This window comes from Notamacropus eugenii, chromosome 2 (genome assembly GCF_028372415.1).
Source record: "Notamacropus eugenii isolate mMacEug1 chromosome 2, mMacEug1.pri_v2, whole genome shotgun sequence".
NCBI lineage: Eukaryota > Metazoa > Chordata > Mammalia > Diprotodontia > Macropodidae > Notamacropus > Notamacropus eugenii.
Window position 1 is genome coordinate 56,194,365 of NC_092873.1, and position 27,114 is coordinate 56,221,478.

A 27,114-nucleotide genomic window follows, 5' to 3' on the forward strand; every position below is an offset into this window, starting at 1 on the left:
TTGCATGTCATGGCATCACCTCCCTAATTTCATGGTCCTCTTTGAGAACAAAGGACAACACAATAGAGAAAATAGTGAATGAAATAATATTTCATTAGATTCATTTGCCATAATTTTTTCAGCTATTTGCCAATTGATGGACACTCCCTTAGTTTCCAGCTTATTGCCATAATAAGAAGAGTTGCTATAGATATTTTTGTATGTATGGGTCCTCTTCCTCTTTCTTCTCATTGGAGCATAGGCCTAATATTGGCATATTATTAATAACTAATTAAATAACAGTTAATAGTATCACAAAAGGGCACGCATAGTTCAGTGACTTTGAAGCCACACATTCTGAATGGTTGGACCAAATCGTAACTCCACCAACAGTGTACCAGTGTGCTGGAATTCTCTCAGCCCTTCCAACATTGTGATTTTTCCACTTTTGGCATCTTTACCAGTCTGATAGTTGTGAGACTCAACAAGCATTTATTAAGCACCATATGCTGGGGCAATTAGGTGGAGCAGTGGATAGAGTGCTGGGCCTAGAGTCATGAAGACTCATTTTCCTTAGTTCAAATCTGGTCTCAGACACTTACTAGCTGTATGACCCTAAGTAAATCACTTGACCCTGTTTGCCTCAGTTTTCTCATCTGTAAAATGAGCTGGAGAAGGAAATGCCAAACCACTCTAGTATCTTTGCCAAGAAAACACTAAATGGGATCATGAAGACTCAGACATGATGGAAAAATGACTGAACACACATACATATATATTTACATACGTGTGTGTACACACACAGACATACAAGACACACAAACATACACGTATATATATATTTGAAAGATCAGTTGCATTTCAATATTTCTAGCTCACAAAATCCCTATGCATTGTTCCCTCTGAGAACATCAGAATTCAGTTCCTGTTCCTCTGATGATCCACATAAGGCTCTTCTGCTACCAAACCGAGAATATTGGACTGCTTTTATTTAAATCAATCAAAAATGTAGAACAGATTTATGTTTAATGTTTAAAAAGTTCAAGAGACATAATTTCTGGGTAATTGGTCATTTTACTAATAACGCTAGCATTTTAATAAAAGAGGTCAATGTCACTCTTGAATGTCAAAGATCCTCATGGGGAGCAGGCTCCTGACTTATGTGCCCTTGGAAAAGTGGGTGTTCTAGAGTGTGGCAGTCAACTCTGGTTAGCAATTAATGAGAGAATGAATATTAAAATGAGAAGTGGGCTCACTCCAATGAGAGGCTGAGAGTGACATCATGTCACTTTTGGACAAAGAGAGATCCAGACTATCCCTAGCTTTGGGCACTCTAATGAAAGAATTTATCCCCATCCAAACCTGAGTAGAATACAATGGGCTTCCCCACTTTAGATTAAATTCCTTGTAAGGTTGGGCTGGTCTGATCAAAATTGAGGAGAGTTAATTCGATCTATTTTCAACAATGAGTTCAATCAAAAGACTGAACTTTGAAATGAGTACTATACAAAAGGGGAACTCTGAATCTTCCCAGTCATTGGTTGTTAATAATTTCTCTCAGTACTGAAGTCCTTCAACTATCATGAAAACTCATGTACCATTTTTGGACATCAAACTATCTATCTGGTCTCTTTGATTTTCCCTCCGAACCTAAAGAGCAGTAACTATGCCTTGGGCAAATTTAGGTGAAAGGTGATGATGTTGCGGTTTGGGTTGCTGGGAACCCTGAAGTGCAGGGTGCATGGGGTCTGCCTTGAAAGAATTCTACCACTCAAGCCTTCTTTCAGTCAAAAGTATGGAGGTTTATTTGGAATTCCGAGATTCTAAGAATCTGCTGTTTGATGGTGATAAAACAGATATTAATATATAACACACTGACACTTATAAGACAGTGAGAAGATCTAGATGGGATTAATGAGTGGTAAATAGCCTAGGATGGCTTAGAGGCAACAGAGACGGAGTCTAGATGGGATTACGGAGCAGTAAATAGTTTGAGGTTGGCCAGGTGCAGAGAATGAAAGGATTTAAATGATCAGAAAGCCACAGTGAAAGGGGCAGTTAAAAGGATTATTAAGTATCTAGATGAACTGGGCTGGGCCTGATGCCTCAAGCAAAATGCCAGGGACTGGGAAAAGTGTGGGAAAATTCAAGGACTGCTTTCAAAGAAATAGTCATTTCCTTTTAGCGGTCCAGGTCCCATCACTCCATCAGTGAGAAGTACCAGAGGAAAATCTGGGACAAAGGTCTAGTCACCCTATTCGAGTTACACTTCCACGCCCACAGGGTTCGTGCCACAGAGTTATTCCTTCATGGATGGGGTTCCCTCCTCCCTCAATCCTTCCTCCCCTTGATGACTAAGCAGAAACTGCGACCTCTGGGTCTCTTTTGGGGGAGGGGGATAGCAGAGAGGCTGGACAACTCCATCTTCTCTCCCACCTCTCTCTCTGGTCAAGGTTCTGTCTCTCCTTCCACAAGTACCTAGGATGCCAGTCCTGAGCCCTCACTGGTGTCTTGGAGAGGCGACATGGATATGTGAGCCTCTCTCTGGCTGAACACCCCTCTGTATCTCTGTGTCTGTGCCTCTCATCTATTTGTCTGCATAACCTGTGCCTAGGCCAGGCCCTCTTAGTTCTTCGGAATTATCCTCCACCTCTGTTTAAAGCCCTGGGGTGAGGATGCTTCATGGAAAAAGAGAGCTAAGGGATCCCACCTCATCCACTTTCCCCTCCGGGATGTCACATGCTTACAGTGGACAAGAAGGCATGTGACAAAATAAAGGAAATGAAATCTGGATAACTAAACACTGCCACTTAGATTGGCTGCCTCAGTTTCCCTTTCATGATCCTTGAAAACAGGACCTCTGCTTTGGACTCCTGCTTTTGTAAGACTGAGACTGAGACTGGAAAAATCTCCGTACTTCAGTTGTGTAACAAAGGAGTTTGAATTTTGCCATAGACAATAGGGAGTCACAGAACCTTCTAGATCAGAGATGGGGAACCTTTGACCTCTAGGCCTAGAGTCTTCGGTGCCACCTTTTGACTGAGTCCAAGTTTTACAGAACAAATCCTTTTATTAACTGTGAAGTTTGGATTGAGTCAAAGGGCTGCACTTGAAGACCTAGATGGCCACGTGTGGCCTCGAGGCTACAGGTTCCCCACCTCTGTTTTAGAGCAAGGGAGTAACATAATATCCTTTTCACAAATCCTATTGTTATCTTTCTGTGTTCATATCACCTTCACTTCTGAATGTATCACTCCATCCCCATCCCAGCAAACCATCCATTGTTGCAAAGAATGAAAAAGAAAGAGGAGAAAAAAGTGAGCCAAAGTAACCTATCCCCCTGACTCTTGACTGTGTGAGGGCAGGACTGTCTCTGGTTCCTGTTTCTGTGGCAGGCAGTGTAAAGAAGGCGGGGTGGGAGGGAAGGAGGGCAGGAAAGAGGAGAGCTTGGAAGGGGAGAGGTCCTGAGATGGAGGGAGACTCCACCCGGGAGAGGGAAGGTTGGAAGGCCTTGTTTGGGACCTGGGAGCCCAGCTGAGGAGAAAAGAGGGCGAAGTCCTGGGCAGGAGGGCGGCGGAGGAAGAGGGGATAGTAGGGATCTTGGCGGGGGGAGGGGGGGACACAGGGAGGCAAAGGACAGTGCCTGAAGGGAGGGCTAGGTTTCCCAGGGGTGGATCTAGGGGTGGTGCAGGCTCTGGAGGCTGGGGAGGGAGAGGATCCCCAGTGAGAGGGTGGGGGCGGGCCACGGAACCCCATTGGCCAAGGGCGGGTCCTCCCCTCTCTGGGTTTCATTAAAGTCTGAGCTCGAGTGCCCGGCCAGTGACTGAGAGGAGCCATGGCCCACTACACGCTTTTGGACAACTCTCTGGCTGTGATCCGCTTCCGGAACCCTCCTTTGAACACCTTTAGGTAGGTGAGAGGGAGGGGGCGCGACGCTGCAGCTACGGCCGCGACTGTCCGCCCGCCTGCCTGCTCGCCCGCAGAGCCCTGAGCCCCTAACCCCGAACTGGCAAATCGGGAACTGGCAGAGCTGGGAGGGAGCTCAGGGCTCAGCCCCTCCGCGTTCTAGATTCCTGCAGGACGTTCTTAAAGGATCTTAGACAGCACTTCCCGCCCCTCTTAGAGCTGGGAGGGATTTGGAAAGCCTAACCCAGGACTGTCGCGGGAGATCCTCCGGGTTCCTGCCAGCCTTTCCTGATGTGTGATCTGTGCTTGGAAATCAGCTAGACATTAAGCAAACACACCACAAGCGTTTATCAAGTGCCTACTAACTATGGGTCCGGGCTCTGGGCGTACTAAGATGAAAACCTGTTTGTCCCTTGACCAAGGAGCTTCTAGGATCATCGATTTAGAACTCAGACGGATTTTAGAAGACATGAGTTCAAATTTATTTTTCAGGAGAGGAAGCTGAGGCTCCCAATGGTTAGGTATTAAGAGAAGAGGAAGGACTTGAACCCCAAATCTCTACTCACTATTTCACTAGCATGATATGAACTGGAGGGGACTTGTGGAACCTCCTCTAAGCTGGAGTCTGTAAACTTCAAAAAGTATATATTTTGATGCATAGTTTATCTTGTGCATTAAAACACTTTATTCTGGGAGGTGATCTATAGGCCTTTCTAGGCTCCCAAAGGGGACCATGACATAAAATTTTATAAGATATGATTCTTTGCTATAGTGACTTGGTATTTTTATTTTTTCAATGACCTTCTACTTCTGCCACGCCCCATCACCAGAGACGTCGTCTAAATCCAGCCTGGAAGGGGAGTGGTCAGATTAGGGTTACAGAGCATCCTTAGACTTTGTCCAGTCCAGACTCCAGTTGCATTTCCACAATGTGATTTCAGATGTTATGTCTGAAGCCATTTGTTTTTTTTGTTTTAGGAATTATGTACTTTCAGCTGGAAGGAAGAGATTCTGGACACCAAATTGAAGTAGAAGGGATTTAGATGTCATCAGCCACAAATATTCAATCAATGAGCACTGATTTACTTTTTCAAGGTGACAGGCCAGTGATAAGCTCTAGGGTTACAAAGAAAAGGCACAAACAGTCCCTGCCTTCAGGGAACTCCCAGTCTAATGGAGGAGACAACATGAAAAAGAACTAGATACTTTATAAGGAAGGTTTGTATAGAGTTGTTCATTAGTTAAAGTCATGTCCAACTCTTCTTGACCCCATTTGGGATTTTCTTGACAAAAATACTGGAGTAGTTTGCCACTGAGGTAAACAAGGTTAAGTGACTTGCTTAAGGTCACACAACTAGCAAGTGTCTAAGACCAGATTTGAACTCAGGAAGTGAATCTTCCTGACTGCAAACCCAGCACTCTTATCTACTATACCACCCAGCTGCCCACATATAGAATAGATGGAAAGTAATCTGAGAAGGAAGGCACTGGGTGATAAGGGTGCCAGGAAAAGCCTCCTGCAGAAGGTGAGACTTGAAGGAAGCTAGGAGGCAGAGAGATGAGAAGGGAGGGCATGCTTAGCATGGGGTGTGTGTGCTCATCCTTTGTTGCTGAAGAAGACCATGCCATCAGAGAAATAATGACATGACTTGCCCTTGACTTTGTTTTGAGTGAGGGAGGGCTGTGCAGATCACCAGCCTCACTTCTCCAGAGCCATCTGAATCTAGTGACCAGATATTCATCAAGATGACTGGAAATGACCTAGGATGAGGCAATTGGGGTTTAGTGACTTGCCCAAGATCACGCAGCTACTGAGTATCAAGTGTCTGAGGTGACATTTGAATTCAGATCCTCCTGACTCCTGCACTGGTGCTCTATGCACTACACCACCTAGGGTGCCCCTTAGCATGGGGTACAACCAGTGCAAAGGCCTGAGATAGAAGTCCAACTCCAACAAAAAGGGCCTGAGACATTCTTTTTCCAGTCAGAGCTATAGGTTAGAGGTCATCTTGCGTCTCAGCATCCAGTGCCTTAGCAACCTGCACCAAAGCATTCCTCTTTCTCCTAGGAGTCTCATCTATAAAACCACTGCTCTCCACCCCTCCTGTAGCTCCAAGAGATCTCCAGGGCCTCAGAATTCCCTTCCTGCTCTAGCTTCACCATCCCAAGATCTTTCTCCTACAATTCCCTCAATTTTACAGGCAAGGGGATCCAGTCCTTCAACTGCAAACCTGTATTCCTCCTACTACGTTCAGTTTCCTTTCCCAGTCGTTATCATATATTATATATTTAGAGCTGGGACGTATTTTAGAAGTAATCTAATCTAATGCCCTCACTTTGCAGATAGGGAAACTGAGGCCCAAAGAGGCAGAATGACTTTGAAACACCATTTTCTTCAGGCTTTTTTCAAGAGAAGCCCCAGCCTGGAAGCCAGCCTTATCTTACTTGGCCTATGAAAGTAATCTCCTGCTTGGTCGTTAGGGAAAATACTAAAGGAAGGATTCTCTTCCAGCCTCCTTTACTGCTGAAGTTGAAGTGGACACTGGTCAGGGAAATGAAAATTATTCTTTTCCTAAAGCAGCTTAACCCAAAGACTTTGGGGCTTTATTGAACTAGAGTTCTAATCCCTGGAACCAACTGAAAGCTGATTAGATGTGGCCTTCTTTGATGAGTTAGCTTACTGTGCAGTTTTGTCTACTTTTATTTGATAAGCAGGGAACTTCTTTGTGAATGCCGTTTGACCCTGGCTTTTGCAAGACCTTGAAAGGAAGAAAAAGTGCTTTGAGTTGAGCAGAAAGGGAGCCTGCCTATTTAATCATCCAGACCATTTTTCTTGGAGATGTTTGAAAGATTGATAAAGTAATGTAGGTACAGTCCTTTAATCTGGCTGAAAAAAAAGAGGGGAAGGTGATGGATGGGACTTTGAAGAAGCAGCCGGGTCAGAATTGCAGTTGTTCCCATGCAAGGTCTATGAGAATCATTGCATTTCTATTGTACTTTTCTTACTTTGTCTCATTTGAACCTCTGGACCATAGGATAGAAGCTGGAGGGACTTTAGAGGTCATCCCCCTTATTTTGCAGATGAGGAAACTGAGGCTGAGAGAGCTTAAGTGATTTGCCTTAGTGGGTGTCTAAGGTGGGATTTGAACTCAACTTTAACTGACTTCCCTCCCGACCCTCTCTAATGCTATCCTCTATTAATCTTGTAGTTATCATGGATCTAGGAAAAACGTGACTTTTGGACCCTGTACTATTGTGCAACTATTACGTACTGTCTGTAGAAGCAGCATATTTGGTGCTTAAGTAAATGGTCAAAGGTGAATATTCACTCTAGGTTTTAAGGTAAAAGGGAAGAAGGGGAAAGGTAACTATTATATTTACTATCACCTTTCTCCCTATTATTTCCAGATATATTTCTTCCAAAATGATGGGGGAAGGGTAAGGGGAAAAGGAGAAGAGAACTCATTCTTAAATTTTTTATAATTATAATTTTTAACATTCTTTAAAATTTTTTTGAGTTCCAAGTTTTCTCCCTCCTACCCCTCCCTCACCCATTAAGAAGGCAAGAAATATGGTATCAATTATGGATCTGAAATTGTCCAAACCACATTTCTACATTAGTCGTGTCACAAAAAAAGGCAAAAAGAATAAAGTGAAAAAATTGTTTTCATCTGCATTCCGATTCCATTGATTCTTTCTCTGGAGGTGGACAGCATTTTTCATTGCAAGTCTTGGAATTGTCTTGGATCACTGAATTGCTGAGAATAGCTAAGTCATTCAGTTTGTCATCATATGGTATTGCTGTTACTGTATACAACATTTCCCTGATTCTGCTCACTTCACTTTACATCAGTTCATGTAAGTCTTCCAGGTTTTTCTGAAAGCATCCTGCTCATCATTTCATTTTTTTGTAAATTTTTTAAAAATCATTTTATTTGTTTTCCGTTTTCAACAATTACTTCCCTAAGTCTTAAATTTTCTCCCCTTCTCTCTTCCCTCCCTCCCCAACATGCAGTCTTACAATGTGCAATAATACACATACATTCTTTTTTTTTTTAATTTCACTTTTAAGATTCATTTTCACAGAATTTGTGGGCTCCAAATTTTCTCCCCCCTTGTCCCCTCCCCCCACCCCAAAACACCGAGCATTCCAATTGCCCCCATCACCACTCCGCTCTCTCCTCCATCATTCCTCTCTGCCCTTGTCTCCATCCTCTCCTCTGTCCTGTTGTGCCAGATAACTTTCTATACCCCTTTACCTGTATTTCTTATTTCCTAGCGGCAAGAACAGTATTTGACAGTTATTCCTAAAACTTTGAGTTCCAACTTCTTTTTCTCCCTCCCTCCCCTCCCCCTCCCTTTGGAAGGCAAGCAATTCAATATAGGCCAAATCTGTGTAGTTTTGCAAATGACTTCCATAATAGTCGTGTTGTATAAGACTAACTATATTTCCCTCCATCCTATCCTGCTTCCAATTACTTCTATTCTCTCTTTTGATCCTGTCCCTCCCTATGAGTGTCGACCTCAAATTGTACCCTCCTCCTCATGCCCTCCCTTCCATCGTCCCCCCCACCCTGTTTATCCCCTTGTCCCCCACCTTCCTGTATTGTAAGATAGGTTTTCATACCAAAATGAGTGTGCATTTTATTCCTTCCTTTAGTGGAATGTGATGAGAGTAAACTTCATGTTTTTCTCTCACCTCCCCTCTTTTTCCCCAAACTAAAAAATCTTTTGCTTGCCTCTTTTATGACAGATAATTTGCCCCATTCCATTTCTCCCTTTCTCCTCCCATATATTTCTCTCTCACTGCTTGATTTCATTTTTTTTTTAAGATATGATCCCATCCTATTCAATTCACTCTGCGCACTCTGTCTCTATGAGTGTGTGCATGTGCATGTATGTGTGTGTAATTCCACCAAGTACCCAGATACTGAATAGTTTCAAGAGTTACTAATATTGTCTTTCCATGTAGGGATGTAAACAGTTCAACTTTTATAAGTCCCTTATGACTTCTCTTTGCTGTTTACCTTTTTATGCTTCTCTTCATTCTTGTGTTTGAAAGTCAAATTTTCTTTTCAGCTCTGGTCTTTTCATCAAGAATGCTTTAAAGTCCTCTATTTCATTGAAAGACCAATTTTTCCCCTGAAGTATTATACTCAGTTTTGCTGGGTAGGTGATTCTTGGTTTTAATCCTAGCTCCTTTGACCTCTGGGATATCATATTCCATGCCCTTCGATCCCTTAATGTAGAAGCTGCTAGATCTTATGTTATCCTGATTGTATTTCCACAGTACTTGAATTGTTTCTTTCTAGCTGCTTGCAATATTTTCTCCTTGACCTGGGAATTCTGGAATTTGGCCACAATATTCCTAGGAGTTTCTCTTTTTGGATCTTTTTCAGGTGGTGATCGATGGATTCTTTCAATATTTATTTTGCCCTCTGGTTCTAGAATATCAGGGCAGTTTTCCTTGATAACACATACATTCTTATTAAAAACATTTTCACCTTAGTCATGTTGCATAGAAGAATTAAAACTAATGGAAGAATGCATGAGCAAAACCAAACCAAACCAAAACATAACACAAGAGAAAATAGTCTGCTGCATTCTGCATTCCAACTCCATAGTTCTTTCTCTGGATGTGGACTGCTCATCATTTATCACAGCATGATAGTATTACATCACCATCATATCTTGTTCACAATCATATTACAACTTGTTCAGTCATCTCCCAATTGCTGGGCATCCCCTTCCAATTCTTTGCCACCACAAAAAGAGCTGCTATAAATAATTTTGTATAAATAGGTCCTTCCCTCCCACTTTTTAAATCTCTGGGATACAGACCTAGTAGTGGTATTGCTGGATCAAAGCATAATGCAAAGTTTTATAGCCCTTTGGATGTACTTCCAAATTGCTCTCTAGATCAGCTCCCCACCTCCATCCCAACATTTATCATTTTCCTTTTCTGTCATATTAGCCAATCTGATAGGTGTGAGATGGTACCTCAAAATTGTTTTAATGTGCATTTCTCTATTCAATAGGGTTTTAGAGCTTCTTTTCATATGCTTAGTTCAATGCTTTTTCTTTTAACTTTCAATTTTATTAATCTCTCCTTTGATTTTCAGCATTTCCAATTTGGTGAGGAATTATTGTCTTAGCAGCATGGTTGGGAAATGTTGTTGTCTCCTAATCACTCTTCCTCCTTTAATGGAATAGACTTCCTTGAGAGCTGGTGGGTTCTTCTCCTTAGAGGTCTTCAGGCAGAGGCTAAAACAGAATATTCCATAGAATATGTTGTAGTAGCGATTCCTTTCAGGTATGAGTGGACCAGATGAGAAAGTAGAGCATTTATATAGCATTTACAATGTGCCAGAAACTGTGGTAAGCTCTTTACATTTATCATATTTGATCCTTGCAACAACCCTGAGAGGTAGGTATCGCTATTATTCCCATTTGACAGATGAGGAAACCAAAGCAAACAGAGGTTAAGTGACTTATCCAGGGTTACACAACTAGTAAGTATCTGAGGCTAGAGTTGAACTTGTCTTCTTGATCCAGACCTACTGCTCAATCCACTGTACCACCTCCTTGTCCCAGTGACCTTAGAGGTACCTTCCAGCCCTCAATTCTGTGCCTCTGAGTTCACCCCTGTCAGACTGGCGAAGATGACAAAAAGGGAAAATGATGACAAATGGCCACAATAAGGATCTGGACAGGGTGATATAGTCAGAGATTCTGTTTGTTAGCACAACAGGGAAGGCAGTGTCTCCAAAGAAGGGCCTGTGAGGAAAATGGTCTAAAGCCAATCATGGCAGCACACCTGAGGACTGTTGCTATGAATGATTTAAATCACAACAATAGAAAGAAACATCCTTAATCAATACCAAACATCCAAGTAAAGTCCTCTTTCAAAATACCACACCATCTCCCCAATTGATAAATGGTCAAAGGATATGAACAGGCAATTTTCAGAAGAAGAAATTAAAGATACCTATAATCATATGAAAAAATGCTCTAAATCACTGTTGATTAGAGAGATGCAAATCAAAACAACTCTGAGGTACCACATCACACCTATAAGATTGGCAAACATGACAGAACAAGAAAATGATAAATGCTGGAGAGGATGTGGGAGAGTTGGAATACTAATTCATTGTTGGTGGAGCTGGGAGCGCATCCAACCATTCTGGAGAGCAATTTGGAACTATGCCCAAAGGGCTACAAAAATGTGCATACCCTTTGACCCAGCAATATCGCTACTAGGACTGTATCCCCAAGAGATCATAAAAATGGGAAAGGGTCCCACATGTACAAAAATATTTATAGCAGCACTCTTTGTAGTTGCCAAAAACTGGAAGTCAAGGGGATGTCCATCAATTGGGGAATGGCTGAATAAATTATGGTATATGAATGTAATGGAGTACTATTGTGCCATAAGAAATGATGAACAAGAAGACTTCAGAGAGGCCTGGAAGGACTTATATGATCTGATGCTGAGTGAAAGGAGCAGAACCAGGAGAACTTTGTGCACAGCAACGACCACAGTGTGCGAGAGTTTTTTCTGGTAGACTTGGAATTTCGTAATAATGCAAGAACTTCTTAAAAAAAAAATCCCAATGGTGGTTCTCTAAGGCAAAATGCCTTCCACACTCAGAGAAAGAAATATGGAAGTCATTCGCAGAATGTAGCAGATCATGTTTGTGTGTGTGTGTGTGTTTGTGTATCATGTTTTGATTTGTTATATGATTTCTTCCATTTATTTTAGTCTGACTACATAGCATGACTATAGTGAAAATGTACTCAATAGGTAAGTATATGTAGAACCTATACAGAACTGTATGCAGTCATGGGGAGGGAGGGGGGTAGTGGGGGGTAGGTGTGGGGGGGATAAAATCTCAATTGTATGGCAGTGATTGTTAAACATTAAAAAATAATTAAAAAAAAATACCACACCATCTACCCCTAGGTCACCATAAGAACAATCTTCTTAATCATTACAGTGTCCAAGTAAAGTCTTCTCTCATCTTTACTCAGGGCTGATTTCCAAACCCCATGGCTCCTCCTCTGTGGGATCCTCCTGTGGGCTGACTGCTCCCAGCTCTTGCCTGGCTTCACACACAGGCAGCTCTCTGTTCCTGCTCCTTGTCTCAGCTCACAGGGACTGTTCTGTTCCAAACTCTTCCCTGTTTCTAGGAAAATGATGTTTAACATGACTATAACGATATTTATACCCATTACCAGTGCCATCATCTCAGTCTCATTAAAGACCAACAGACAGGGCTTCTGTCTGTGAAATCAACACAACCCAACAGACAGGGCTTCGATATCACAAACACTCTTTCTGTTAGGACTCCCTACAAACAAGTTCTCATAGCCCACTCACAGTCACTTTTCTCTCAGCTCTGCTTGTGACTGCTCCCTCTACAGCATATATACTATTTCTAATAAAAAACTTTTTTATTTTTATTATTTTATTTGTTTTCAGTGTTCTACAATGACTTCCATATAACTTAGATTTTTTTCCCCTCCATCCTTCTCCCTCGCCCCTCCCTCCCCAAGATGGCATACGATTTTATATAGGTTCTACACACACATTCCTATTAAATACCTTTTCACCTTAGTCATGTTGCATAGGAGAATTGAAATGAATGGGAGAAATCATAAAACAAACCAAAACATAATACAAAAGAAAATGGTCTGCTTCATTCTGTGATCCAGTTCCACAGTTCTTTTTCTGGATGTGGAAGCTATTTTGCCTCAAGAGTCCATTGGGAATTTTTTAAGTCCTTGCATTGCAATGAAGTACTAAGTCTACCAGAAAAATTCCTTGCACACTGTGGTTGTTGCTGTGTACAAAGTTCTTCTGGTTCTTCTTTTTTTCACTTAGCATCAGTTCATATCTGTCTTTCCAGGCCTCTCTGAAGTCTTCCTGTTCATCATTTCTTATAGCACAATAGTATTCCATTACATTCATATACCATAACTTGTTCAGCCATTCCCCAATTGGTGGGCATCCCCTTGATATCCAGTTTTTGGCCACCACAAAGAGAGCTGCTATAAATATTTTTGTACATGTGGGACCCTTTCCCATTTTTATGATCTCTTGGGGATACAGTCCTAGAAACGATATTGCTGGGTCAAAGCAATATGCACATTTTTGCAGCCCTTTGGGAATAGTTTCAAATTGCCCTCCAAATGGTTGGATCAAGTCACAGCTCCATCAACAATGAATTAGTGTTCCAACTCTCCCACATCTTCTCCAACATTTATCATCTTCCTGTTTTGTCATGTTAATCAATCTGATAGGTGTCATGTGGTACCTCAAAGTTGTTTTGATTTGCATCTCTCTAATCAATAGTGATTTAGAGCATTTTTTCATATGACTATAGATAGCATTAATTTCTTCCTCTGAAAACTGCCTGTTCATATCCTTTGACCATTTGCCAATTGGGGAATGACTTGCATTCTTGTACATTTGTCTCAGTTCTCTATATATTTTAGAAATGAGGCCTTTATCACAGACACTAGTGGCAAAAATTCTTTCCCAGGTTTCTGCTATCCTCCTAATCTTTGTTTGTGCAAAATCTTTTCAATTTAATGTAATCAAAATTATCCATTTTGCACTTCATAATATTCTCTATCTCTTGTTTGGTCAAAAATTTCTCCATTCTCCATAAATCTGACAAATACACTATTCCTTGCTCCCCTAATTTGTTTATAGTCTCAATCTTTTTGCCTCGATCATGTATACATTTGGACTTTATTCTTGTGTACGATATCAGGCATGGGTCTATGCCCAATTTCTCTTGGAGTTTTCTTGACAAAGATATTGGAGTGGTTTGCCATTTCCTTCTCCAGCTCATTTTTACAAGTGAGGAAACTGAGGCAAACAAGGTGAAGTGACTTGTCCAGGGTTACACCAACAGTAAGTGTCTGAGACAGGATTTGAACTTAGCTCTTCCTGACTCCAGGCTAGGTGCTCTATCCACTTCTTGTTGCCCCATAAGAAAACAATAAGAGCATTTATATAACACTTAAAGATTTACAAAACACTTTATAGCTATTATTTCATGCTCATGCCAACTTGAGGGCAGGTGCGGTCATTAACTCCATTTTACAGACGAATGGAGTCTGAGATGGCAATAGGACCTTCCAGATTTAATGTCCAATGGGCAGTTGGTCATATATCTTGAATGGACCCCCTTTTATGTATTATCTCCCCCATTAGGATGTGAGCTCCTTGAAAGCAGCTTACATTTTCTTTTTTTTTCTTTTTTTCTTTTCTTTTCTTTTTTATTTTTTAATTATTTTTTAATGTTTAACAATCACTGCCATACAATTGAGATTTTATCCCCCCCACACCTACCCCCCACTACCCCCCTCCCTCCTCACGACTGCATATAGTTCTGTATAGGTTCTACACATACTTTCCTATTGAGTACATTTTCACTATAGTCATGCTATGTAGTTGGACTAAAATAAATGGAAGAAATCTACATTTTCTAATATTCTTTGTAGCCCTAGTGCTTAGCTCATATTAAGCACTTAATAAATACTTATTGATCCATTGATTTGTTGATTAGAACTCAGGAGAGAGACTAGAGCAAGAAAATTAGCTAATGAGTCATTAGTGGGGCCGCTAGGTAGTGCAGCAGATACAGCGTTGGTCCTGGAAGCAGGAGGACCTGAGTTCAAATCCAGCCTTGGATGTGCTTACTAGCTGTGTGATCCTGGATAAGCCACTCAATCCCAATTGCCTCAAAAATAATAATAAAAAAAATCATTAGAGTTTATGGAACAGAGAAATGATCTGGTCAGATCTGGGCTGTATAGTTTGATGGGAATGAAGCTGAGGAGAATAATTAATTAGGATGCTGTTGTGATCATTCAGACAAGAGATGGTGCAGGTCTGTTCTAAGCTAGTAGCTAGGGGAGAAGAGATAAAGGGATGGGTTTCAGAGCAGTTGTGGAGGGAGAATGGACTAGACTCATGATTAGATGTGAAGGTCAAGGGAGAGTAGGCCTCCAGCAGGTACAATGCCCACCTCAACATATCACCCCCAGGTGGGGCAAGGTGAGTTTGGAAAAGAGGTGAAAAGAGGGCAACAAGAGCAAGTATGTGTTTTCCCATCGTTGGAGTGGGGAACCCATCATGGTGAAACCATGGTCTCTGAACTTTGTTCTTCTGTTTCTTCCAGTAAGCCTGTGGTCGATGGCCTGCTCGAGAGCTTGAGGAAAGCCGAGACTGACCCGGCTGTGAAAGCCATCGTCATCTGTGGAGCAGATGGAAAGTTCTCTGCAGGTAAATGAGACTTTCAGGGCCCCACCCCACTCATTCTCCCAGGTGCTCTGTTGTCCTCTACTGCACTGTGGGACTCAGTGGGAGATGGCTTTGGGCAGGGCAATGGGTATAATAATAACTCCCGTTACTATCTTGCTTTAGAGAGTCGTGGTGGTGTTATACATAAAAAACAGGCCTCAGCCAGAAAAACCTGGGTTTAAATCATGCTTCTGACAATTTTATTCATAGGATTGTAGATCTAGAGCTAGAGGGCTCTTAGAAGTCACTTAAGCCAACCCCTTTATTTTACAGATGAGGAAAATGAGACTGAAGAGCTAAGTTCAAATAGAGAGGGAGGATGGAAAGAAGGAAAGAAAAGAGGGAAGGAAGGGAGATAAAAAGGAGGAAGAAAAAGAAAGAAAAGAAGGAAGAGTGAGTAGGAGAGAAAAAAGAAAAAGAAAATGAGCTAAGGCTTACAGAAGCCAAGAGTGAAAGAAAGTGAGAAAGTGATAAGAAAGAAACTCTACCAGTCTATCTGATGGAATCCTAACAAAGCTGCTTGTAGCCCCAAAATTCTACCTTCCTTATGGGTCCCGCTGAACAGCAGGCGTGTCCTGATTTAACAGAACCACAAGCCCCTAGAATCAGTCATAGGCCCCTGAGCAGCAGGCCCACTGCCCCTACCTAGCCACTCTCCCCCCAATATCCTTACTTCCATACGTATGCCTCACTGCTCACTAGAACAACAGGTGTGTCCACGAACTCATATTTCTTCCAGAAACAGCAGACATGTCCATGTGATGGAATCCCGGTCACTCCTTCTAGCTAGCCACAGCTCCCAGACCCATTCCTCATATTTCCTGCAGAAACAGTGGGTGTGTCCATGTCCTCAACTACAACCACCTCCATCTAGTCTCAGACAGGACCCCGATATGCAGCCAATCAGAAAGCAGCAGCACCAGGATGCCCGAGCAGAATGTAGACCCTGAAACAATAGAAGGGACTTTCTCTAAGCAGGTATGTCTACAGTAATAGCAAAAGTTGTCCTTCAGGTGAACTTATATGTAGGAGGCTTATTATAATATCATTATCATACATACCCCCCAATGGGTTTTTCTGTATGCATCGTGGGTAATTACATGTACAGTTCCACCATAGCCGAGACTCCTTCCCTATTACCTAATCCCTTAACAACTCCCTCCTGCCTTTTTAATATTCATAATTTCTGTTACGGAGTTGCATCTTTACCCTATAAAAATCCATCTTGCTTTCACTAAAGTCGCTAGTTCCTCTTGGAACCTAGCTGGCTTCAGAGGGGCGTCAGTCTCAATAAATGCCTCTACTTGGATTAGAGGTAGTCTGCCTCACAACACACCATGAAGCCACAGCCAAGCCACTAGACAGTGCTGCTTGTCCTCCAGAGCAGCGGAAGACTTTTTTTTCAGCAGGAAAGAGAAATACAAAGGAAATTTCCCCTTCTCCAGAAGGAAAGGTTTTCGTCAGTCCCTTGTAGGGCTAGCCTTCCCTGAGGGTCCTGGCTGGCCACTCTAGACCTCTGCTCCAATGATGTCATGCCCACCACAGGACAGACTACTCTGCATCTTAGATACTGGGGATCATGGGCACCTGGGCCTCACTTGGGCCCCCCGCATCTGAGGAGCACAGTGGGCATTCACTCCAACATGAGACCTCCAATGTGATCCGTAGGAAAGAGAACCGGGTCTGTGACCAGCCCTCACCTAACAATCTAGGCGGGAGTGGATTTCCCTGAAAGGGTGACTGGAAGAGATCTTGGTTAAAGAAATTTAGAAGATTATTGAAAGTCAGAGTTGAAAGGGAGGTCAGACATCATCTAGCCAAACCATCTTGTCTATCACTGTCCAAGAGAAGTTGTCCCCCAGATAATATCATTATCATACATATGTCCCCTGAAATGGCCAGTCCTGATCCTCTGCAGGCAGCTCCTGTTGTAACAGGGCAGACAACACACAGGAAATTGAAGCTTCAATGAGATAGAAAGGTCCTAGGGTCCTTAGGGCTCAACAGCAAAGCGGAGGGTGCTGCGTCATCGATAATTTCACATCAGTTTCTGATTTTGAACTCTTTGGCAATGCCAAGGACTTGGGGAACAAGACTCTTCTTACCTGAGTCTTTGTAGTCATTGTGGCTTTGGCACCCGCAGAAGCAGCAGTCAGATCCCAACTTGGGAGGGGCCAGGCAGGGTATTTGGGATGGTGGCCCGGAGAGCTGGACCAGGACTCTTGGTCTTGACTGCCCATGGGAGGTTGGTGAGGAAAGTGGACCTCTTTCCCACAGTGACTGCGATGCCTGGGCTGGAAGCAAGGCCTGTGACCTGGAGATCACTGCTATTCCAAGGCTCTCACTAGCTGTATGATCCTGGGCAAGTCACTATATTTTAGACCTCAGTTTTGTCATCTGTAAAATGAGAGGGTTGGATTCGACCTCTAAAGTATCTTCTAGCTCTAAATCTATGGTCCCATGCACCTCTTTGTTTTGTAGACAGGGAAACTGAAGCTGAGAAGAGAAGTGAAGAAAGTGGGTACCTTTTCTCCAGCTTTTTATGCCAAGCTGGAAAATCTTAGAATAATGTAAACTCGGGGTACCATTTCTTCCTACAATGCACTAACCAGTCACACACTCATTTTCCATTTAGGGAAGAAACACATTTCCCTGACACAATCAATGCCCTGTTCTAGCTCTCAGTTGCCCTGGCTCAGAGCCCTCCAAGGCTCCGATCTCAGGACGCTGATGTTGCTCAGCAGTGGCCTGCTTGCCAGGCCTCCTGTCCCTGTTTCCCTGGAGCAGGCCCTTTTCCCAGGTTGGTTGCCTCTCACTAGATATTACACCACATACTTATCTGCTAATCTCCTCTCTGGTTTGGGGGCAGAGATGAGTATTATCCAGTTGGCTTTGGAACGCTCCCCTGGGGTAGAACAGTCTTCACTTCTCAAACAGAGCAGCTCTGGCAAGCCCTGGCCCATCCTTCCCGTCCCATTTAGGCATCCCTCTGGGGCAGTCTCAAATCATCTGATGTGGGCTGCCTGGGTGACTGGGTGACTGGGCCAACCACTTCTTCTCACCAGCCCTCTGCATACCCCTCCAGAGTCTTGGTCAAGAAAACCCCAACTGGGGTCCCACCGATTTGGAAATGATTGAACATTAGCAATAGCATTTCAGGTCCGAGTTGGAATATTTTAGAGTCGTACCCATTAGAGGGGATAAGGCTGGTTTTGCCAACCTGGCAAAAAGCAAATTTTGGAGCCATACTCTGTCATCTGTCAACGCTAGAGAGCCCAGTGCTTAGTTCAGTGCCTGGCATATAGTTGGTGCTTAACTGACTGACATTCTTCATGGCTCCATGTCAGCTGCAGAGTTGACACGTTTGCCTTTGTCTGAGTCATTGATAAAGACGTTAACCAGAAGAAGATACGTTCTTTTCAGATATTATTGAGGCCTATCCAGTCCACCAGTTCAGAACCCACCAAATTTCCTAATGTGTAGTTCTGTTTGTGGTACTCCTACTCCAGAAACTGCAATGGCTCCCCATTGCCTACAAGGTAAATTTTAGACATCTTAGTCTGGTTTTCAAATTCCTCTCTGATCCATTCTCAGTCTGATTTTCTAGTTGGGGACAAATGATGAGGCAGGATAGCCCCTAGATAGATCTGATCGTGGAGAAAAGTTTGTGACTTCTCTTGGCTGGGGAGAAAGTAGATTGGCTCCCATATCTGGAATATACTCACTCCTCATCTCTTTCTCTTGATTATGTCTCCATTTTATTGATAAGGAAACTGAGGCTCAGAGAGATAAAATTAGCCAGGGCTAGAGAGCTCTCAAGAGGTAAGGCTTTGAACCCACATATACCTGACTCTAAGTCCTGTGCTCTGCCCATCACACCAGACTGCCTCCCAAAAGCTGTCTAGTGAGTTTATCCTGAACCAGGTTTTTTCCCCCAGTAACACTTTTATTCTCTTTATTTCCTTAGGTGCTGACATTAGAGGCTTTAGCGACCCCCAAAGGCCAGCCAGTTTATTAGCCACACTGGTTGACAGTATACAGAACTTGGAGAAGCCTTCGGTGGCTGCCATCCAGGACCTGGCTCTGGGAGGAGGCCTGGAACTGGCGCTGGGTTGTCACTACAGGATTGCTAATGCCAAGGTAACAGCTCTGGGTGTACGATTGGGCTCTCTTTCTGGCACCAAACTTCAGACCTTGCTCCAAATGATTACTGGAAAGGATAAGAAGGCAAGACTAATCTCACCTAGGAGGAGACAATGACTGGAGGCTGTGCTGAGTTATTCCGTAGAGTTACGTCCAGCTCTTCATGACCCTATGGACTACACTGTCCATGGAGTTTTCCTGACAAAAATAATCGAGGGGTTTGCCATTTTCTTCTCCAGTGGTTAAGTGACTTTCCTAGGGTCACCCAGCTAGTAAGTGTCTGAGGCTGGATTTGAACTCAGGTCTTCCTGACTCCAGGCCCAGTGCTCTATCCACTGAACTACCTAACTGGCCCTGGGCTGAGAACTTAGAAGCTACATGGAGAAATTCTTACAGAGAGCTATTCTTTCAGGGGTCGCAGGGACAGGACCTGAGTATTTCCCAGCACAGGGGAAATAAAGCTGCTTCCTCATGGAAGCTGTGCTTTTCTGCATTGTGTCCAGTCACTCAATCAGCAAGTATTTATTAAGCACTTAACTGTGCTGGACATTGGAAATACTAAGAGAATCAATGAATTGGCAAACATTTATTAAGCTTCTACTGTATGCCAGTCACTAAGGATGCAAAGAGAGAAAATCAGCAAGCATTTATGGAGCTCCTACTATGTGCCAGGCACTGCCAGAGGCACTGGAGATACAAAGAGAGTCAATCCATTGGCCAGCATTTATGGAGCTCCTACTATGTGCCAGGCACTGCCATAGGCACTGGAGATGCAAAGAGAGTCAATCCATTGGCAAGCATTTATGGAGCTCCTACTATGTGGCAGGAACTGTATGTTGGGAATTCAAAAATCAGAACAGAATGGACCCCACCCACAAGGAACTTATATTATATTAAGGAAAATAAGATGTTACTTTCGATTAACTGTATATGGTTTGTTTTTAATTATCTGTGCACATGCTATTCCTTCCTCCCAGTAAAATGTACATTCTTCAAGGATCCTGGGTCATTGTCCCTTCAGGGCCCAGCTCATGTCTGACCCAAAGAAGCTACTTAACAAATGTTTCCTGATTGATGGATTCTCTTGAGATTCAAAATGCTGGGCACAAAGTAAATGGCCAGAGTCAATGCTGGTTGAATATTCAGGCCCAGCAGGGGCAGCCCCCACTGGTGGCCTGCCTGCCCAAAGGGCATCTGTTTCCTGGGGTGGTGGCAGCCTTCTACATCTCATCCCATTTGATTAGGAAGAGCCATCCCTGTAGGATCCTTGGAAACCTGGGGGCAAAACAGGAACTGAGATCATCCAAATTTCAACTTGAGAGGGTCATGAAACCATGACCCAGAGTTGAAAGGAGCCCCAGAGGCAATCTGGTCCAGCGTGCCTGCCTGGCTTTCTACAGATGAAGAAACTGAGTCCTAGGGAGAAGAAATGACCTTCCCTAGGACACATGGACAGTATGTCTAGAGTCAGGATGATGTCTTAAGGGATGGCTCTGATTGGAAAAAAAGGACCTCGTAGGCCCTTCTAGCTCAAGTTAGATTAGAGATTTCGCAGGCCCTTCTTTCTGGAGCTGGACTCCTGCTTTAGGCCTTTTCACTGGCTGTGCCCATGCTAGGCATGCCCTCCCTCCTCATCTCTCTGCTCTTAGCTTCCTTCAAGACTCAGCTCAAGTCTCACCTGCAGGAGGCTTTTCCTGGTGCCCTCCTGCCTGCTGCCTTCTGTCTTACACTACTATATCCACTCTAGCCATATCTTCCTTGTACATACCTAGTTATTTTGTACATTATCTCCCTTTTGTTAAACTAGGAGCTCCCTGAGGTTAGGGGCTGCTTTTTGCCTTTCTTTGTAACCTTGGTTTAGCAGTCTTGGCACCTATTGATTATTTAATCTCTGTTTATTGACTAAATGTTAGGTGGCTGATGACATCTAAATCCCTTTTCTGAGAATCTCTGTCTTCCAGCTGAAAGCATGTGAAAAATGTCATTGCAAAGGGTTTTGGATAGAACATCTGAAACTACATCCTGGAAATGCTTTACTGGACTGGGCAATGTCACTTAAGGATGCCCTGCAGCCCTAGTTAGGCCAAGCCACTTCCAGGCTTGGCCCAGGTCTGTGATGCTGGGAGCAGCAGAATGGAGAGGCAGGTCCAACCTCTTTGGTTCTGGATCCAGTCCACTCTGCCATGTCACGTTGCTCCTCTCAAGTCTCTTTGCTGCTCTCTGGTATTTAGAGGTTCCCAGAACCCAAGAGGAGATAGAAGCTCCAAAGAAAACGTCTAACATGGTGGAGAAGGCACTGACTTTGGAGACAAAGGACCTTCATTCAAGTCTTTCCTCTGATCCTATCCAAGAGACCTTGGCTACTTCATTTCCCTGAGCCTCAGTTTCCTCATTTGTTAAGTAAGGGGTTTGGACTAGGTGACCTCTGAGGTCCCCTTGAACTCTATATCTGTGACCTTATGGTAATCAATTACCAAGAATTTATTATCTTCCTACTGTATGCAAGTCACTACTCCAGATACTGAGAAAAAAAATCAATCAAGTGTTTTCTACACTCCAGGCACCATGTTGGGCATTGGGAAAGATAAACAGAAAATAGCTTCTACTCTCTTACATGATCTTATGGTTTCTCAGAGGAGACATTGTGTATCTATGCAACTATGAGCCGAATAAATCACAAGATAGCTTGGGACCACCAACAGCTATGAGGCTCAGTGTAGACCCCCTCATTAATAAAAAGATATTTCTGGAAGTAGCCAACAGCAATTGTGATACAGTGCCATGCCAGGGGCGATATGGTGATGCTCCTTTTACTGTGATTCTGGCATTGGTCTTCTTCGAGAATGGAGGACAAGCACGGCAATTCTAGAATAGCATTTTCTAAACCAAGAAGAGGGCAGCTAGGCGACACTATAGTGCCCAGAGCGCCAGATCTATAGGGAGGAAGATCAGAGTTTAAATCTGGCCTCAGATGAGTGCTAGCTGTATGACCTTGACCAAGTCACTTGAGCCGTTTTGCCTCATCTGTAAATTGGAGATAATAACATAACCTACCTCCCAGGATTGTTGTGAGGAGCAAATGAGATACTAATTGTAATGTACTTGGCGCATAGTAGGCACTATTATGATTATATCACATATGAAGCATCTTTCATAAGATCAGTGCTAGAAGGGGCCTTTGATGACAGTTAGACCAATTTTCTCATTTTGTAGAAACAGGAACAAGCTCAGAGTATAATTGCGCACAGACTCTCAATCTACTCCCCAGTTCTCAGCGCTGTCGTTTACAAAGGACTTTGAATAGCCAGAGCGTGTCCAGACTGGTCCAGGGGGGACTGGAGGCTGTACCCCAGGATGGCTGGTTGAAGGAGGAGAGCCTGTTTAGCCTGAATAAGAGAAAATCCAAAGGGCTGTGATGGCTGTTTGCAGTTATGAAAGGCTGTCAAGTCATGTAGCAGAGGGGTCAGGCTCAGACTTGACCCCAGAGGATAGAATAGGGAGTGATGGAGTGGAATTTGTACTGTGACCAATATGGGTTTGACATCAGGGAAGGGAGTTATCCTTACATGGAGTCTCTTTGAGCTGAGGCTGAGGCATCCCTTGTTGGGAATGTGATGGTGGGAATCCCATTTCATCTCTAGATGGGTCAGGATGGCTTCCAACTGGGAGATCCTGAGGGGATTCTTTGTGAATGGCTGCTTCTGCTGATTCTATCAGAACAACTCACTGAATTTGGGTATACTTCTACATTTGATAGGCTCGAATTGGTTTCCCAGAAGTCACCCTTGGACTTCTCCCTGGTGCAAGAGGGACCCAGCTTCTCCCCAGGCTCATTGGGATACCTGCTTCCCTTGACCTAATCACCTCAGGTAAATCCAGTTGTCTCTCATTATATATACACAAACAGCCCCCTGGGTGAGGCTGAGGAGGGTGGGCATTCCACTGAAGTCATGCATTTTAGGCCTGCCCATGTCCCTATCTCACCAGTTTCTCTGGTCCTTGCCCCTCTGGCCCTCAGGTTTTTGCTTTGTAAGGTAAGGATAATGACATCTGTCCAGCCTACCTCTTGGGAGGGCTATGCCCAAATAAAGTCCCAATTTTATTTGGCTTCATGGGGAAGGTTGCCTAGAGGGGGTGGCATCTGAGCTGGTCCTTAAAGGATGGGAAAGAAGATGTGGATGAAAGGGTAAGATTTCTTGCGTGAGAAAAGACTATTGTATGGGAAAACCTGCTTGGCCTCACAAGGCAGACTAGCTTGAGACAGTGGATAGAAGTCTCAGAGTGACAGATTTGGGTTGGATGTCAAGAAAAAGTCCTAATAATTAAAGCTGTCCCACAGTGGAAAGCAAGGGGTTTCCCCATCACTTGGAAATCCTCAAGCAAAGGCTGGATGACCACTTGTTGGCTAGGTCATGATGGAGATTATTTGGCTGTTCTAGAGCTGGAAGTGACCTCAGACTATGTAGTCTAATCACCTCATTTTATAGGTGAGAAACTGAGGCACAGAGTAGTAAAATGATCTGCCTAAAGTCACATAGCTAATAACTATCTGAGATTTGGATTGGGAGAAGCGGTGTGCTATAAATTTGAAGTCAGAGGCCCTGGGATCAAATCCTAGCTCTCCCACCATCACACTACTTAGATGACCTCATTCAAGTCACTTCCTCTCTCTTAATCTTAATTTCCTCATCTGTAAAAGGAATGGGCTCAACCAAGTGACCTCTGAGGTCCTTTCTAGGTTTAAAACTGTCATGATGACCCTGGCTTTATAGTTCCAAGACCATATCTCTAATCTAGTCCTCCATTGTGCCAACCAATTTGGCTTCTAGCTCAGAAATTCTGGGGTTCTGGGATTATCATGCCCTTTCCTCCAAGTACTTTTTTGTTTCAGGGAGACATATTCTGGCTCCTGAAGCACTCAAATTGGGAATACTGGACAAAATTGCAAACTCTGATCCAATTGAGGAAGCCATCAACTTGGCCAGAAAAGTTTCAGGTAAGGAACAAGCATTGTTGGTACTGCTTTGAGAATGTTTCACAAGCTACTCAGCCCGGTTTTCAGGGAGACATGCAGGCAAAAACAAGTCTTGGGATTTAAGGGTGGGGTTGAATAAATCAAGTCATTCTGTACCTTTTAAAGTGTTGAGATGCTAAGCCTTGATAACATAACTTAATGAGAACACTTTTCTGTGGAATAAATCCATGATAGACTTTGGATTAAAGGAAGGCGAGGTCCTTACTCAACTGAAGTCATCTTGCATAGAACAAATACTAGATAAGAATCCAAGAGATTTTTGAGATTTGAGCTAGTGGAGCAGAGAGCTAGTTCCAGCTAAAACCTAGAGAAGGAATTGACTGAGGAAGAGAAGCAGAGTTAATTAGGATTAGAGCTAATTAAATGTCTGAGGCTGAACTCAGATCTTTCTGACTCCAAATCCAAAATTGCATCCCTTAGCTGACTAATTGATTGTCTATTCATAATCATAGTAAGAAGCACTCCAATGGGGGCTCATGAGGCATAGCTTTAGAAAGACACCTTCTGATCTTTCAAGGCTACTCTAAGAGCCCCAAAGGGACAAAGTAGTCATGCTCTGGGCACCCAACTCTTCAGTGGGAGTATAACTTCAAAGAAGCATGATCTGCAGGTGAAAAATGTCATTTTTCGTTCCTCACTGTTGCCCTGATAACCCAGATATGACAAGCTCTCTGGTGGATTCTAACATGGTTTGGCTTATAAGTTCCTTTGGTAAAGTCTAAGATTCTCCGAGTTCTATCTTCTAGAGGTGTAAGAAAGAAATTAAGCCACAAGCGTCCCTGGCTCAGTCTCTGTGCTTGATGGTGGTATGTGCTAGTGGTATGAAGATAAAAGTGAAACCATCCTTGCCCTCAGGGAACCAGCATTCTAATGTTTCTACACCAATGAGCCCCTTCAGAGTAGGGATTATATTATTTTCTGGATTTGTATCCTCAGTACCTAGCACTGTACCTAGCACATAGTAGGTACTTGGTAAGTGTTTTTATTATCTGATTAATTTCTCAGGAAATGCAAAATATTTTTAAAGTAAATAGGGGAGTGTACAGATGGCATGACCAAGGTCTAATATAAGAGGTGATGCTTGAGATGAGCTTTGAAGGAAGCCTGAGATTCTAACAGGTAAAAGTGAGGAGGGAAGGCATCCTAGGCATCAGAGATGAACTGAGCAAAGGCATATAGATGGGAGACAGACTGTCATCCTAGAGAAGCAGCAAATAGGTCACTTTGGCTAGAATATAGACTATGTAAAGAGGAGTGATGTTTCTTTAAGAAGCACTGAAGGGTAGGCTGGAGTAGGTTGACCAGCTAGCATTTATTAAGCACCTACTATGTGCCAAACAATGTGCTGCGGATACAAAGAAAGGCAAAAACAGATTCTGCCTGCCCTCAAGGAGTTCACGGTCTAAAGGAGGAGATAACACAAACAAATGTGTACAAAGAAGACACAGACCGGATGGAGGAGGGCTTGTCTCAGAGGGAACTCACAAAAAATCAAAGCCTGGCAAAGGCTTGCTGGAATAGGATTGTGAAAGAAGAGAAATGCTGGCAGAGGAGCTTATATTTTCTCCTAGAGGCTAATGCCTTTTCTGCAAGGGAATGACACAATCAGATTTATGTTTTAACAACATAATAATCATTTACACAGAGCTTTAGAGTTCCCAAAGGATTTTATGTGTTCGTCTCATTTGATCCTCACAACCAACCCTACAAGGGAAGTGCTTGAACAAACTGAGGCAGATAGAGGTTAAGTGACTTGTCCAGGGTCACACAGAGAGTAAGACCGGGTCTCCTTAATTCCAGGTCCAGTGCTCTGAGAGGCTACCTCTGAGAAGCAGAGGAGAAAGACTTGAGGCCAGGAAACCAATTAAGAGACTGTTGTAATAGTCCAAGCAAGACATGAGGAAGGGCTGAATTTAGAGGCATCTGGTAGAGTGAAAAAATGAGGTTATGGGGAAGAGCCTGACTGATAAAATAATAGCTAGCATTTATATGAAACTTTAAGGTTTACAAAGTGTCATAGAAATATTATCTCATTTGGTCCTCACAATAACCAGGAAGGTAGGTGCTGTTATGATCCCCTTCTTACAGATGAGGAAACTGAGGCAAACAGAGGTTAAGTGACTTTTTCAGGGTCACTTGGCTAGTAAAGTGTCCAAAGCAGGATTTGAACTTGAATCTTCCTGATTCCAAGTCTAGCACCTGTCGTCTGGTATATTGTAGAAGAATGCCTCTAGAGGTTCCTTCCAGCTTGGAAGGATTCTCCAAAGAGGAAGATGAACTAGCCTCCTGTTCCCAAGGTTTTTTCAGTTTCCAACATTTCAAAATATGGCCACTGGGGGGCACTCAGATATTGAAGAATTTTACCTTGAAAAATCTAGCGATTTTTAGGATGTAGTAGAGAAGGATAATTCATTGCCAGGGTAGATACTTGAAGATGCTCTGGGGTCCAGAGAATCCTAGAACTGTAGCTGGAAGAGGCTCCAGGATCTGTCTAGCTCAGCCCCCTCATTTTACAAATGGGGAAACTGAGACTCAGAGAAAACGTCTAGTCCAAACTTACACTGTAGTAAGTGGAAAAGTCAGACCTGAACCCAGGGCCTTTGACTCCAAAGCCAGTGTTCTTTTTGTTCCACCAGAAGCTATAGGATCATAGGAATATGTTGTTATCATTTACTCATTGCAATCATGTCCGATTTTCCATGATCCCACTTGGGGTTTTCTTGGCAAAGATACC

The 27,114-nt window shown here is 43.3% G+C and overlaps 1 protein-coding gene across 1 annotated transcript in view; it reads left to right on the forward strand.

Annotated features, from left to right (window-relative positions):
• The first annotated feature begins 3,741 nt into the window (after nt 1-3,741).
• EHHADH (enoyl-CoA hydratase and 3-hydroxyacyl CoA dehydrogenase) overlaps nt 3,742-27,114 on the forward strand; it is a 30,095-nt gene continuing 6,722 nt past the window's right edge. The window contains exons 1-5 of the mRNA XM_072640415.1: nt 3,742-3,888; nt 15,081-15,184; nt 19,170-19,342; nt 23,103-23,214; nt 24,237-24,341. Coding sequence (XP_072496516.1) covers nt 3,815-3,888; nt 15,081-15,184; nt 19,170-19,342; nt 23,103-23,214; nt 24,237-24,341 — 568 coding nt within the window. The 5' untranslated portion in view covers nt 3,742-3,814. The remainder of the gene's footprint in view (nt 3,889-15,080; nt 15,185-19,169; nt 19,343-23,102; nt 23,215-24,236; nt 24,342-27,114) is intronic.